The sequence below is a fragment of the Melozone crissalis genome, unplaced genomic scaffold (genome assembly GCF_028551555.1).
Source record: "Melozone crissalis strain CALT ecotype California unplaced genomic scaffold, PUWL_Pcris_2 ptg000068l_1, whole genome shotgun sequence".
NCBI classification, from domain to species: domain Eukaryota; kingdom Metazoa; phylum Chordata; class Aves; order Passeriformes; family Passerellidae; genus Melozone; species Melozone crissalis.
Window position 1 is genome coordinate 9,902,466 of NW_026535846.1, and position 16,625 is coordinate 9,919,090.

Sequence of the window (16,625 nt, forward strand, 5' to 3'; positions counted from 1 at the left end):
AGACTGGCAGAAGGCAGGTAGCTGAATTGTATTTAACGGTTTTATTGTGATGTGACTAAGATGGATGTGACATGGTCCTCTATTATTCGTTTGAGAGTGTGGACACTAATGAAGCCATTAGCTGAGCTAAGGCAAGTGAAGAAAATAGGGAAATTACCATTATTCTGAAGCCATTAAGTTGTAATCTGCCACTTTCTCTCCTTACTCAAAAAGGCATCTTCTTTTTAAGGCCTCCCTGACTGTCCTTTAAAGATTCATTAATTCATTAACTTTCCAAAGGAGATGGAGGAAACACAATTGAAATTTTAATCAGCTCAGTGTGTCATATTATTAACATTTTGAGTGTATCTGTATTCACTGTTGCACCACATCAGGTTAAGGTTAAATAAACTACATTACAGCAAATAATGTTCTGTTTCATACTGTAAAACATAAAATGTTGAAGGCAGAAATTGGTTTCATGGTTAAATTAAATTACAATACAGAGCTCATATTATAAATATTGTCATTCAAATGTATGTTCTTTGGAGGAAGTGCAATGCTATCTCCATGTTATTAACATTATTTTCAAAATATCCACAATTAGTCTAGTCTGTATGAAAGGTTATATAAAGCACTAAAAATTTTATTTTATACATGTCTGCTTTTACTATGTTCACACTTATGATCAATGCTTTTATTTTATCTTTTATAAAGTGAGTGACTTATTTTAATGTCTCTCTCCAAATGGGTCATTTAGACATTAAATACAATTACAGCTGCAAATTCTTCTGTTCGTTATTACTTTCATTTAGATGCTGTGTAGTGCTATTTTATCTGTCCCCACTTTTTTATTATTAAAAAAAGTTCCCTTTTGCCTCAGTTGTACTGGAATGTCCTGGAGCACAGTGGGCAGCTTCTTGTCTGTGCATTTGGACCTGATTGAGAGACAGCTCAAAATCCAGGAGTGCTCTTTCTTAAAAATTAAACTGCCCCAAATGTACAGAGGGAGTGAGTGCCAGTCTGACTATGGGATCGCTCCATTTGATTCCAGATAACCAACAAGAACTTTTTTTTTTTTTAAAGTGAGGGGAAGCCTGATTTGTTTTGGGCTTTTTAGTAGTGTTTTTATTAATGCCTCAGTAGAAAGAAGCCTGAGGTACAGAGACTTTGTGTGTTTTAAGGGCTTGAAACCCTTTGTTGCAGGGCTAGGACTCACACATGCACAAGAGTATGGAAAAAAAAGTGTGGGAGCAATAAACAGGGATGCCACAGCCTGCAGGTTGGAGGTAAGAGGAGGCATGAAGACAAAGGGGAAGGTACTGGAGGCCTGAAAGTGCTGTTACTTCTGTGAACTTGAAGTTCCTTTCTGGGTCCAGCAAATTTCTTCGTCCTCTAAATTTTTGTTTGGAAACACTTTCCATTTGGTTTTGTACTGTTTTGCCCTTGTGCTGTATCACACACTTTTAAGCAGTGATATAACAAAGCCTGCAAGCTTGATGTTAGTATTTATGCTAGGCAGGCAAGCCTGGTATAAATCTGAGGTGTTTTTCTTTTCTTTTCTTTTTTTTTTTCCTAGCTGTGATAGTGTCAGTTTGATATATCACCTTTCATGTTGTGTTTGTACTTGAGGTCAGGAAACTTCTGAGTTGTGCCTATCATCAGCATTGTAAATACAAAGTAGCCTTTGGCACCTTAGTGTGGTGCCTTGCAGTGGATTTGTCAAAACAAAACAAAATCCCCTCTTTTGTTTTCCCCTGGAGTCAATTACACTCAGGATGAAGCAGTTAGTGACACCAAGGATAGCAGCTGAAGCCTTGCAGGCTAACCTGCTTATCAGAAGTGCTGGCATTGGTATTTTCTAATATCACTGGCCAGCTTTACTGGTCCATTGAGAACCTCTGCTTTCAGCAGGACTTGTAAAACTCATTAAAACTTCTTTGCAGATTCTTGAGCTTCCAGAAAGTACCCACCTAAATAATAAACTGATTCTGCTGTGTCAGTGCTGGCAGTTCTGGGGGGCAGGACCTCTCCCTTTATGCCTGTGGGGAAATCCTTTGATCAGGGAGGTCGATCCAGCCCTGTCCTGCAAGCCCTGCTCCAGGGACATGGACAGGCATGTGCCAGCCCCATGCCATTGCCTGTCCCATCACTCTGGGGACATGCTGCACCTTTATCTGGGATACACTGTCCATAAACAGGCCCTGAGTGTGGGCTAGGGAGGGTTCTTGGGCTTTAGAGATCTCGTATATAGCTCTGGAAATGTGTGCACACACCTTTGTAACTGCTGGGATTGTGTGCTGTATGATAATATCATATATGCACTGTGTGTACATATGCATGCTATAGGGCATGTATGTTACCATATCATCTGTGTACAGTAAATCTGTGTGTTCTTAAGGTGGTGATGCTTTGTGACATCACACAGGATGATGGAATTGCAGCTGGTTTCTCCACACAACTGGAAAATGGGCTGGTGATCTGTGGTTTCCCAAGCTTCAGTACAGCCATGGCATAGTAATTTAGCAGCAGTTGCTTTTTTGTGTCTTGGATTTCAAAATGCTCTCTCCTATGCTTAAGTGTATAACTCTGTAACATGAAATAGTGTAAGTAGACCTATTTCTGAACAAAGCTTTTGCTATTGTGCAGGAAAAGTTTGTTTTCATTCCCTTCTGAGATAGGTCAGCTCATTAATTTTGTTGCAGCTGCAGTGGCATAGGAAATGTGGCTCAGGTGTTCCCATATTGCTGTTATATGTCAGATACAGGCTGGCTTTTGTGAGTAGAATTAGATTTTAGCTGTGTTCTAAGGAAAAAAAAATCCAATGGAGAAAAATTAGCTACATGCCTCTAAAGCAGGAGAATGTACATCTCATGTGTTTTTGTTTTGAAGATAAATAGATGTTCATTAAACATCAGTAGGTTAAAAAGCTGCTGTTGGCTTGGGATGGAGTTTCCAGATCTGTGTGCTGACATGTAAGGTTTGGGACCCAGTCACATCTGCTGTGACATGCTTTGCTTGAACAGAGCTTTCTTCCCATTTCCTTTTGCTGGCTGGAGATTTACATAATATATTCAAGTACAGTGAAAGGTCCAGACATCCTGGCCAACAAACAAAGCATGTTCTATACTTAATACTGCCTCAAATTTCTCATAACTGGTCTGTGATTATTCCAGTCACAAATAACCCTGGACAGCTTTGAGACAGAATTTTTCATACGGTTATGAGTTCTTCTGTAAATAAAGCAAATCCTCAGGAGTGAGTGTGAGGAATGGTTGATCCTGAAAAATGAGGAATAGGAGTGTGTTTTGAAGCTGGGTGAAAAAATCCACATGTTGCAATTTATTTATTTACATCCATTACTCTGCACTTCTCTAAGCACTGAAACTTGACCAGAACACAAGAACTTATTGCAGATCTGCAAAGTCCTGTGCAGTGGGGACTGTCCTTAGTTATTGCTATCAGCAGCAATAAATGTATTACACGTAAACCTCTCACGACAGCCTAATACATCCCTCAATTTGTGACTTCTCCAGCAGCCAGAAAATAGGTGAATTTTGCAGTGGGCCTGAAAAGGGGTTATCAGCAAACTCTGGATCTGCAGACTTGAGGAAAAGATCAGGTTTCAGTGTCCACATTCTTTGTTGAAAATACTGTCATCAGAATCTCTGCAGTTTTTGGGGGACTGGGGTCATAGCTGTCGCTGTCTTCCATATGAGGAAGGGGACTGGCAAAATCCAAACAAGCAGAAGCGTTAGGAGCTAAACCCAGTGTCTAGAAGCCTATATTAAAATTAGCCAGCCACCCATACAGACTTTGGAGCATCAGTGGCACTTCAGAAATAGCTAGTCCCAGGAGAGAAACACCAGGATCTTGTTCTGAGGTGGAAACCACAAAGCATGGCTGCATCTGAAAAAAATCTGTGACAGCTTTCCTGAATCTTTCCAAAGATCCTTAGGAAACTCATACCCTGTGTGTCTTCAAATGGTGTTCCCTTGTTGACCCCAGGATTCCTAACTGAGCTTCAACATCCATTGATCAAAGGGAGGTTCTGGGGTTTGGTTTTCTTCCCTCTTCCCTTGAGCACATCCAAGCAGGGATCTCAGTGCTGTGCCTGGAGTCCCTAAATACACTGAAGTTATGAACTGCCCTCCTTGTGAACTTGGTGTGAGATGGAAATGTCTGTGAATAAACAATGTGTATGATTCAATTCTCCCTCTCGTGGTCAGATGGGACCCTTCTCACAGTCTTCAAGCACAGACATATTAGATGTGTCTGTTTGATGTAACTTGCATCTTTTGGAAGCCTCCCATGGTCGTAGTACAATCAGGATTTAGTGGGGAAGTTACTGATGGTTCTTGAAATACATATATTGACTTTTTGCCACACCATGAGTGGACAGATTGGAGATGTGAACCCAACTGCGACATTCTGTGGAATTGTATTAACCTCTCCTGTACACACCTCCCCTAAGTGTTTCTAATTTGTCTCTGTTTAGGTGTTAAAGTGCTTCTGAAGCATAGCTCTGTTTGTCATCCTCCTGGCACTCCTGTTGACTCCAGTGGGTGATACAGTGTGAGCTCTGTTGCTTTTCAAGGATGCTGCAGTGTTGTTGACTTTGACAGGAGCACTCCTCTAAAAAAATGAGAGGAGGATTTGCCTCTCTGTTATAAATCCCACTGTTTGGTAAGAAAAGTCCTGAGGATTTTGTTCAATGATATTTAAGTCTCCCCAGAAGGAACAAAACCCTACTTAAAAAATAAATAACCCTGCACAAATGTACAGGATTAAGCATTCCAAAATCAATTCTTAATTATTGTTTAATTGATTTCAGATATAAAAAAGAAACAGAAAAGAAGAAAAAATTTAAATATATTCTTTACACAGGGCTTAACAGCCATTTTCTGTCAATGTAGATGTTAGAACAATACCAAAATTCTGTCATGAACAAAGTCCCTGTACACCAACATGCCTTTTGTTCGGTTTTATCGCTGAGGAGCAGGAGTTTTACTGTATTTGTTTTTCTGATTTATGTCACAAATATTTTCTGTCTCGTGCATCATTTTTAAGTGCTGTTTACGCTTATTTTCATCCAGTAGCATGGGAAAATAATTGCCACTCTTTAGAACTCCTGTTAAATTCTGAAGCAATAAGTTTAATTGCTTATTATGTATTTCTAAGTAGTTAGTTTCCTCTAAGAATTGGTTAAAGATTTTCCTTGCACAGATCTTGACTCAAAGATTGTCCTTTAGCTAGAAAATATTGATTAGCTTTTGTTTGGCCCCTGTTGAGAGCACCTTATCTCTAAGACTAGGTTTTGTTACTATAAGGGTTGACAGAATTCAGATTTAACCAGGTGAAGTCTGCCATGGTCAGTAAAAAGTTAAAGGATCACTGTAATAAATTATGATATTAATCTTGTGAGTTTTTTTTTTATTTAATCAAAAAAGAGATTTTGGGGACTTCAAGCTGACTGAAGTAATTCATGCTAATTGTCTCATCTGCTTAGTATGTCATTTGTCTTCTATGAATATCAATGCCTACATTCATTTAATCTAAAATAATTAATACCCAAACAATTAATAATGAGAGATAAAATCTGAATTAAAAAGAACTTTAAAAGACTGAAATATATTAATAATTTTTAAGACCAAATGTAAATACTGCATTACATCTCAAATTATATTATCAGAGAAAATTATATTAATAACGAATACAAGATTACATGCATCTTTTTCTATGCATGTGAATATTATTACTGTATTAGCAGGTGCACTGTGGCAGGTCAGGGGCTGGCTTTCTGAGCTTGTTCAGGCCTTGTGCAAGCTGAGCCCAGGGTCCTGCTGGCAGCAGAGCAGCCCAGGCTGTTCAGAGCTGCCTCGCTGATGTCAGCAGGGAGATAGGTGCCTTTGAAGAGTGATTCAGCAGCTCTCCGTGCTGACTAATCACTGGATTTAGCCACTAGCAAATGCAGGATACACGATGATGCCTGAGCTCCTGCCTTTTAGGGCTGGCACACGGCTCTGACTCAGGGCTGTATCTGCCCACTAATGATCTGGTGCCTACAGCCCTCTTCTGATGTGAGGTATCTGAGCCCATCTTGTCTCCTTGAAGGCAGCAAAACCCTCAGAGAGCGTGGCTGCCATAATAGCACACTGTGGCTTTACTGTAATAACCTGGTGGCAGAGAAAGCATGACTTTATGACTCTCAGCACCCTGAGAGGACAGAGGCTGCTGCTCTTGCCAGCAAGAGGGTATCCTGGAAGAACCAGCCTCTATGCACCTGCCTGAAGATGAGCTACAATACAACCAAAAATGCAGCAGTCGCAGCACCAGAAGTAAGTCTGATCCTGTAGCTTTGTGGCCTGGGATTTACCTGGGGAGGGTGGTTGGGTCTTTGGTCTGAAGTGTTTGTGTTTTCTAGCTGTAAAAATGGGACAAAATAACCAGGATTCCTACTTCTCATGTTGGCAGACAGATGTGAGCTGCCGTTGTGCTGTGGGAGTGAACACGTTGCCTTTGAGGGGCAGCAGAACCTGGGTGACTGTGGCTTCCTCACCATGGTGGGGTGCTTTGTGTCCCAAGCACTCCTTGCTTCCCATTGTCATTGGCTGCTTTTGGTTTTAGCAGATCTTTCACACTGCCAAGGAAAGAATGTTAAAAATGGGAAGTGGATTAAGTGGATGTGGAGGCATGAGCTGAGGAGCTGTCTCTGGCTCCCAAAACCTGCTGGCCTCACCTGTGCTCTCAGGCACACGTGTGACCTGGTGATGTGAAGGGTTAACCAGGTGTGCCTAGTGGTGGAATATCACCTGACATACAATTTAACCACCTTGTCTTTTGATGCTGATGCCTTCCTTCAGCCAACAGGGGACAGTACACACTTGGTCTCTTCCTTCTGAATGTTTTAGGATGCTGGCCTAGGATGTTCTTTCTCAGCCGCTTTCTGGTGGTCTCTGTACTTCAGAGAATCACCCTACCAAGCAAATTGGTGGACTCTGTGCCTGTGCTGTGGATGTTAAATTTAGTTTTCCATAACTACAGGTGTGTCTACAGGCTGTAACAAAGTTTGGCCATTCCAGTTCAATAGCAATAGTCTGGTTGTGTGCTGTTGCCTGGCACAGAGGACATGCTCATGTTGGTAGCTGTTACAGTGATATGTCTCACGTGTGGTTGTCTGAGCCAGAGGTCGTTTGGATTTCCAAAGGTGAGAGTTGGAAAGCTTGAAAAGAGAAAGGGAATAATGAACCTTGGGTATTCATGTAATTGTCTTTAAAGTATCACAGCCTGGACACTGTCAATTGTAGGTGTGTTTGTTCATTGACTTTACATCTGACACATACATGACAAATGCTGTCCTGCCTTCCAGTGTTACCCCAGCCATGCATTTGTTCTGCCTGCCTTGTGCTGCTGCTGGCTTTAGGATGTCATGTTGTGAATCAGATCAGCTGAATGGTCCTGCTTATTCTCTTTTTGTGGGGGTGGGAATGGGAGGGAGGGAAATTGCTTTGCAGCCAGATTAATTTCCTGGTCTATCTGCCTGTGCAGTTGCATGAATGCCACTGCCAACACAAGGAGTGGAGCAAAATTGCTGCTAAATTAAAATGTTTCTGGACTGCCATCTTTAGATATAAAATAATAAGAATGATTATTTTGTTAATATTACTTTGCTCTAGGTTTTGACACACTGTGGTCTAAGACCATGTGCCTGTAGTCATTATTCACTCTTGAAATGTAGAATAGTTATCAGGCATATTTTGTGGCTTCTCTGAGTATGTATGTGTGTGTATAAGTACTGCAGTCTTCTTTGTTTACTGGATGAAATACATTTATTGGTGGAAAAATATGACTTGACTTTGCAGCGCATCAACATTTAGCATGAATGATTGCTTGGTAGTGCTTCTGAAGATGTTTTATCTAATTCTCACTGTTGCAACTCTGCAAAGGGTGAAGATGCAGAACAACTCAGTGGCCACTGCTGGCCCACTTCCATGGCTTCTCATCTGGTCATTGACTTTTACTGTGTGTTTTTTAGTTTCTGTAAATAAATTTACCCAGCTCTACACTGAAGAGTCTTAAGAGTTCTCCAAAGCAATGTACATGAATTTATCATACCAATTCCTTAGTAAAGTCACAACTATAGTAATCCTGCTGTAGGATTCTTCTTGGTCTTTATTCAGTGACCTGTATATGAAAAATAAAGAATAAATAATTCTGGTATATATATTTTAATTTGGTAAACATAATCATAGTAGCTTGCTCACTGAAGCAGACAATTGCTTCAAATGTAGCTTTTGTTGAAGTGAAGTGAGTTTATTCTGGATAAATTTATATCCATTATAAATTACTAGCTTCAGACAGATATTGTGAAATACTTAAATTCCTTCTGTTCCCATATTTTCTTATTTTATTAAGACATTATAACTTCAGTGGATGTGGGAGGCATTAGGAGAGAAATCTGAAATTGATGTGAATAAACAGGTTTCCAGACAGGATGCATTTTTATTTCTTTCCCTGTAATGTGTATTTCAAAGTATTACTTCACAAAGTACTTAATAACTTTGTGAATACAATTAGTGTTTTATATGCCAGATTCCACTTCTTTCATTTTTCTAAGCCTTTTACACAAAATTCACTCAGTTTACATGTATCTTTTCATAAATACCAATAATGCTTTAATTTATGGGTGTTTGCTGTTGGGCTTTGTTTAAATGAGTTCCATCCAAAAGGAATCAGAGCTTTGTATTCTTGCAGAAATGAATAAACCACATGAGGTGAATTTTCATACAACCCATTTCAAACCTAGAGTTTTCAGGGTATAATTTAGATATTGCATTGGTGGTTTATGACCATATAAAGTGGAGGTGTGTAGGTAGGAGGCTAGATAGATGTACTTGTAAATGGCTGGAAGCAAGGAGGCTGAGTGTGGTCTCCAGCAGTGCATTTTTCAGCTCACAGTTTCACATCTCTCTCCTAAGGCATTAGATGTTACTAATTCTCCAAGAGCCAAAGATCTGTTTTACAGAAGATTCTGATTTGATTAAGATATTGCTTCAAGACCTAATGTTACTTTAGCAAATCATGCCATGACTGGAAATGTACATGATTGGAAATAAACTGCGTGTTATCTGAGAAACAGAGAAAGAGCCTCATGATTTGGAATGATGCTGCAGAAGCAGTGTTTAGTGTAATGACAGTACACTTAGATTAATTATAGCGCTGCTTGCAGGCGCCACTATACACTTAGTGTTGTGTCAGCACTTTTGCTGTTAACCCTGTGCTGCAAAAAATTCTAATTTGGCTCTAAAAAATGAAGAAATCCTCTGGTTTGAATACAGGCTTTGTGCTGTATGCACTGAATCAGCTTCTAGTTAGGCCCTGAATTTTATTTTTGTATCCTTAGCTCTCCAAAGTATGTAGCAGTATAAATAATAACTTCTATTTAACATTGTGTATGTTTTCTGCTCTGCCCACTTCTGATGGAGAACTTAATTTTAGTAAATGCCTAGACTGTTGTGATCACTTCAGATGGTCTGAAATAAAGCACTGAGATATTTAACCTTGAAAGCTGGAAGGTGCAAGTGTTAAGCCACCATTTCACTACTCAGTAGATGAGTTAAATTTGGCTTAATGTGTGTTTATATGATTAGCTGCAATAGCTCTGAAGGATTGTTAAAGTCTGAAATAAGCCTTGAGCATGGCTTAAAAGGCTGTTTACACACAAAAAAAATTAGAAATACTCTACAGAAGCTGTTAGAATTAGTTATGTAAACACTGCAGAGTGATTTTTAAAATAAATACTGAAATATACTATAGGCAAAGAAGTGGCAGTGAAATTAAGTAACTTTTTGACTAAGTCATCAGAATGCTGTTTATCCTCATTTGCTATTGAGAAGACAATAATAAATGCTGAGCAAATAAACTTGCTTGTGCCTGGAACATATTGTCCTGCAAGTACAGGAATCTTGACCCATTGCTTTTTAGCAGTTCTTAGCCTCTTATCCTCTCTTGTTTCTAATTTCCACTTCTAGATTGTATTTTACTTTTTTCTGAGTAGTGCTGGCAAGTGGCTCTTATCAAGAACAAATGATGCTGTAAATCAGGACCAAAATCAATGCTGCTGTGGGGTTGTAATAGTGAGATGTGGTTGTGTGGGCCTGAGTGTTTTACCTGCCTCTGAAGCCAAGAGTGAGGCCCTGGGTAGTGTTCCAACCCTTGGCTTCTAATTTACTGGCAAGTATATATATACAGCTGTGCTGTCTCAGTCTGAGATTGGCGATATCAATATAAAACTCCTGTTTTAATACGCCTTTTCTCATGATGCAACAGTAAAAAGCAAATGGACATTGATATTCAAGTAGAATTGCATGGGAATACAGAAAGCACTTAATCCCTCTACCCTTAATACCACTAGAGTAGGATTTAGGACTGGCAGGGCTGGCTGGGATGCCTGGCAGCATGTATTGGCTCCCTTCTCCTTTGGAGCACACATTCTCTGTAGGTGCAAAGGACAATGGGGGTTCCAGCAGCAGGATGGGTTCTCTCAGTTGGAGGAAGGTTTATTTGCCCAAAGCAACAGGGTCTTTAACATCATGGCTGGCCATTTTCTGCTGTAGTTACTGCTCTTCTCCATGATAGGTGCTAGTATAAACAAGGAGTGATTTGTGCCACTGGAATAAGGCCATGTGTGTTATGCCAAATATAAAATGAGAGGGCTGATACGAGTGCCTCTTGGACATGTCTTTCATTACCCTTTACGCTTCTCTTTCCTAATAGAATTTGGAGGAACCAAACACATGCTGGATGCAGGGTTTTATTAGAGTGTTTTGCCTCGGGCCCTTAACTCCTTTAGCTGGTCATTACCTGACCAGTAAAGACCTCTAAACGGGTCATTAATGCTTAAGTAATAAACTGTTTCACAAGACTGTCTAGTACAGAACCTCTTCTATCATTTTTACAGTTACTGTTTTATAGATAAATCAATGACCAACAACTGGATATTCTTGTTTTGCTACATAATCTTGTAATAGCAGCCACAGCAAACAGGCAGAGGGTTCTTTTAGCTGTGTCACGAGAGCTGGAGGTGGCCATGCTCAGGTGTGGCCTGGAGTTGTATGCAGGGCAAACCAGGAGTAAGGTAAAGAATGAAGGCATGTTCTGCTATTCCCAAAACAAAGTGTATCACTGCATCTGTTTCCGAAGTTTTGGGGGTTTTGATGTTGCTATTTTTTTCTACTTCTAGAAGTTGTATCATTTCAATAAGATGGCTTTTCTTCCCCCACTGCCATATTAGGGACATGTGGGCCTCACTATAGTCTAATGTTGACAAAGAGAGTCTCTGCACTTTCACAGAGATTTCTGAACTAACGTAAGTCTTGCACTCTTCTACATCATAGATATCCATTCACTTTGAGTTTAGCATATATTAAATTCTTTCTAGGTATAACAGTAATAGTTAGCTGTGCCACACGTTTCTTCTGGTTCTTGGCATGAAGTTTTCATCCTCCCCCCTTTGACCAATATATCCCTTACAATAAGTTTCTTTGCATGAAGCTCTAGAGAGCTGTTTCTCCCTGGAGAGACAGGAGGAGAAAGTGCATAGTAGGTACCATACAATTTTTTGGCAGATTACCAGGCATTCGATATTTCCATTGTTATTAGTATCAGTGTATCATTGATGGACTGCTGAGTGCTGGAATAAGCCAGTCATATACAGCTTTTCTCATGTTAACCTTTTGAGGAGTGCCAGTCTGTGCTGGAACTGTTGGAATTTTTTGTTTGATTTTTGGCTTTTTTTTTTTTAATAAATATTAAAAAGTGGAATGAAGGCTGAAAATTATTCTTTACAGACATAGAATATTTTTCTATGGTGAAATGGAACAAAACCTCTGCAAATTTATGACTTCTAGTGTGATTAGTGCCTATGGAGCAAACACCTCATAATTGTTTTTCCAAGAAATTGAAAATATGTTAGTTATGGGACAAGTTCCTCTCTGGCAATGTGAAACAATTAATATTGAACAGCTGTTTCTATGATAGACTGTTTTGAAAAAAAATATAACATTGGCATGCTTTTTTATTCATTACTTCTGTGTTGAATTAGTTTTGCATTTGTAGCTGCCATGTTGAATCTCACAAGAAAAAATAGATTAAAAAACATGAGACAAATTATTTACTGAAAGAGACAATAAAATAAGTGCATTTTTTTCCCTGAGAAAAAAATATCTTTTTGAGTAAGGACCTTCACGAGACCCACCAAGGGCTTTGAGGTGACTTCAGCCCTGCTCATTGTTGTGCTAGACTCTCAGAGTTGGTGCTGAAAGTCATAACATTATATATAGTGGTACGAGAATTGTGTGCTGACTTAGAGTTTAAGTAGGGAGGAATCTGACACAGCACTTTGTTCAGTTTACAACTCTCATAATATTCTTAGCACCTGCAGAAGGATTTTAACTCGTTTAAAGCAAAAATGGATAACATAGGATTATAAAACAAAAACCACTTCAAAGATTGCAGCTCCAGGATTGTCCCATTCTTATCTTTGCTGATAATCTGACAGTGCTGGTCTGGTAGCAACAGTAGCAAGCCCAGTGTTTGTACTGAATTCTTCTCTCAGACCTGTGGACAGAAGCTGTCCTGTGTGTCACTTTACTGTGTTAGTGCGACATCAGTAATCAATTTGGTCCCATCTGCAATTGCCTGATATAATCAACCTCTATTCTGTTTAGCTCAACTCACTACCTACAGTAAGTGATTTTTATGTGCATGAATATTAAACTTCCCAAGTAAACGTGTGAGTAAATATGAATTGACAATAAAAGAAAGTTATATGTGTATGCTGAAATTGAGTGCTCATTGTTGTTTTTATAAAGCGACATTAAATTGCATCATCGTGGTGTGAATAATGATTATTGCTTCCTTTATTTTGTGATAGGAGAGAACAGTAGATCCCAAATAACATCTTTGTATACTCCTTTCACTTCTGGCTGTTGTTCTCTATTTGTTGTAAAGATTTTCTTCTCTAATTTTTTTTTTTAAGTCAAACCTGTGTTAGAGCAATTTTTCATGCCTCAACAGCCCTTATTTTTTTTTTATGTGACTGACTGCAAGTATATTTGCGTAATGATTACAACAAGGCAGATAGAATATTTACAAGCCATAGCAATTCCTGTGCAAATGCAGACTCCAGAGAAGGGCAAAATAACAAAGCAAGCAAACATCACAGTTCTCTAAATAAGTTTCAGGCATTGGGGTGGTGACTCACAACGTGGATGGGAACCCTGGAGTTTTAGAATAATTTATGGGGATGCTGAGGAGATGGATTTCATTTAAATACAGTAACTGCTGAAATATTTCTAAGTTAAAAAGTCAACTAGTGGTTAAGTAAATATCCTCTTGACCCTTTTAACTCTTGTGATGTACCGTTGTTTTAAACTATTTACTTTGAAATGCTTGAGTCATAAAATGACCCAGGAGAGATGGATTGACCACAGATAGTTAATGCATAGGATTTAGTTGCTTAAAATTTAAACCCTGTGCCCATTTTTTATCTCATCTATTGTTCTTTAATTGGATGAATTAGGTTAGAAATGGAGGACTGTGGAGTCTAAAAAATAAAATTAAAAAAAAACTTAGGAAAAAAAATTGGTTTCACACAGTCTGCAAGAAGCATTAGGGGAAAAATTTAGAGAAGAACAGAGGTTCCTTCTTGTTTCTATAGAAACCAATAGTGATCAGGAGGGGAGAGGATTTCTTTCAAGTGTACGTTTTAGTGAGGCTGGCTCAGCAGCTCACTGCTCCGGAGGGCCAGCGTGAAAACCCCAGAGCTGCTGTGGGTTGAGGTGCTGTGTCCCTGGGCCTGTGGAACCAGCTGGAACAGGGATGCCACATCTGTGAGAGCCCTGGCTGGCACAGAGCAGGTGCAGGGAGCCCTTGCAGTGCCAGTCCCCGGGGAGCTCAGCCTGGCAGGAGGCTCTGGAGCCGAGTGCAGCCGCCGCCACCGAACGCGCACGAATCCCATCACAGCAAGGGGAGAGCACAAAAGGGGGGACGGGCTTGAGGAGAGTGTGTTGCTGTGTCAGAATTAGCTATGCTAATTGCCTTGAAGTAATAATCTCCTTTGGTTTTTTCGTGACAGAATCATCGCCACTGAAATAGCGTGTGTTCAAAGCATTGCAGCCAGGACTCAGTGACTTGGCATTTGAATCGTGATGATCTTCCTAGTGTACTGCATAATACATAATGCCCTCCACAACAAAATTATATTCTTAATTATGTTCTGTTTTCCCTATGTTACCTAAGTGTTGCCATAGAGAACAGACCAGGGATGCATTTGAAAACCAAATTTTAAAGCAAATCTAGGTCTTAATCAATAGTGTACCTTTAAAATAATTGCAGGATTCCTCTAAATGAAGTGCAGGTCACATGCAATGTCAAAAATAAGGCAGTTTCAATTTGCTGCAACCTGAGAGATCCAAGGAGTGACTGAGGAATATCTAGTAACTGGCAAAGACACCTCTGTTTGACATTTACTTTTGCATGTAAACAATGGAGCACTGTATATTGGCATCTGAATGTATTAGCTGGTGGTGATCCAAATCCTGGTATGAATTTAGATGGTTTTCCTTTCTGTTTATAAATACATAGCCTTGATAACAAGGGAACATTTACTGCAATCTTGCTCCGCAGTTGTCAGAGCAGAATGAATCATTTTGAAACATAAACCCCCTCAGATCTCAAAAATATCAAGAAAAACATAAAACATAAGGGAAAAGGATTATAAAATACAAATAAAAAAGGTTCTTAACATATTTAGAGGCCTATGGGCTGTAAACACTGTAGGTTATCATTAATGAAACTCTCTGCCAAGTACACAAACCACAGTTCGCTAGCAGCTGTTAAGCAAGCATTGTTCAAAGCTGGATAATCCCTTGAACATTATACTTCGTGGCTCTGTACCTCTTCCTATTAGTAATCAGATAATTGCCTTGCATTTTCTGTTACACATTTTTCTTTTAAAATTCAGTTTCATTTCTCTTTTTGTCAAAAGGCTTTATCTTGCAGTTATCACTTAGGCAAAAATCCCGCAGAGGTCAACAGGCAAGGCTGTGATCTTTATTTTCGGGAAGTCTGGTCTAATACAATTCAGCTCTGTGGTGTTACTTTGGCTTCACAGTGGTAAAACAGAGATGAATCCTGCTCCACAAATAAGGTACTTGAATTCTTTTGTAACTCATTTTCCTATAAAACGGGTTTTTCTATGTAATTTTAGAATTAATTAAAAATGCTGTCTACCATTGTGTTTTACTTTAAAATAAGTTTGCTCTTTGATGTTGGGAGAAGAAGGAGGTGAGAGACTTTCTGATTCCATTTGTCCAAAAGTTCAGGCCTCATATGAAGGCTTCCCAGGACATCATATGTAAGTATCTTCCAGAAAGAAATTTGGAAATGATGGCAACTTTTTTTCTCCAGCATTAAAATACGAAGTCATTATAGTACAGAAATAGTGAGCCATAGCCCTGGTAATTGTGAGATCCCCTGAGCTCCACTGGCTATTAGGGTTGAACCGAGAGAGTAGCTTATCTTGCACTTCTGGAATTTCTCACAACCCTACAACAAAGCACTATTGATTTTTCTCAGCTGGCAGGAGGGGAGGAGGGATTGAAGAAGGTCATATGTAAATGTGCTAGTCTGATAAACAGCTGAACCAAATATTACTGAGTCTAGAACCTCACCAATGCAAAGTAAATCCATTTTGTAACCCCTGAATTAGGCATTTGCTGGTTCCTCTCCATTCACATATGATGTCCCTGCACTGGAGTGTTCAGCCTTGCAGTATTTACTGACATGGGCCATTCAGTTTAAAGCCAGCACATCTCTTTGGTGGGTACTGGCTTCACAAGCTGTTGGCATCAACTTTCTTTGTCCAAGATAGAGTTCCAATCCCCAAAATCAAAGCAGATGGAGACATAATTCAGAGAGCAGAAACTATGATTCATCCTTAAACCTGCAGGGTTGCAGGGGCTGTTTCTGTCTAGTCCTTAAAATTATTTTATATCAAATGGCATAAGCAGAGGTTTGAGATGGTGTCATACCCCCCCCATGGGCAGGGAATAATGGATATTTTCTAGCTAACATATCTCTGTGGATGTGTAAAAAGAAGAAATTGACTTTCTCTTTTTTTCCCCTAAATTGCAACATTTTGTTTTCAAGAGAACTCTGTACTTTCTGTTCATTGCAGAAGCAATATTATTAAATGCCAGTCGGCAGGAAAAATTAGAAAAAAGATGGCCTGAAAGACAAAAAAGAAATGCATTTTCCTCCCATTTCCCAAAAAATAAATTACCAATGAGGCAGGAGCTGTCTTTAGGCAAGGTTTCAGGAGGCAGATTAGATAGCAAAATTATTTCCTTGTTCTAGTGAGAAGCAGTTTTCATTGAAGACACAAATTTAGGAGTATTTCTTAGGGAAAAGGTCTTGCAGCAAAACTGCAAATTGGGCAGCACTGAGGTAACTCATTGATCCTCCCAGCAAAGTAATACCAATTAAAAAGGCATCTGTAACCAACAAAGTACAGATTCACTTATCTCAGTTGCTGTGAAAGGAAGACATGCATGAAACAATATTATTATTCTCAAGTGCAGCTG

General features: G+C 39.4%; 1 protein-coding gene across 5 annotated transcripts in view; it reads left to right on the forward strand.

Annotated features, from left to right (window-relative positions):
- Positions 1 to 16,625, forward strand: part of AFF2 (ALF transcription elongation factor 2) — a 322,459-nt gene that overhangs the window by 26,452 nt on the left and 279,382 nt on the right. Inside the window, exon 1 of one of the 5 annotated variants that reach the window (XM_054289542.1) lies at positions 6,179 to 6,317. The exons of the other annotated variants lie outside the window; for them this stretch is intronic. Within the exon in view, the coding sequence (XP_054145517.1) occupies positions 6,295 to 6,317 (23 nt within the window). The 5' untranslated portion in view covers positions 6,179 to 6,294. Of the gene's footprint in view, positions 1 to 6,178; positions 6,318 to 16,625 lie in introns of those variants that run through there. 5 annotated transcript variants of the gene reach the window in all.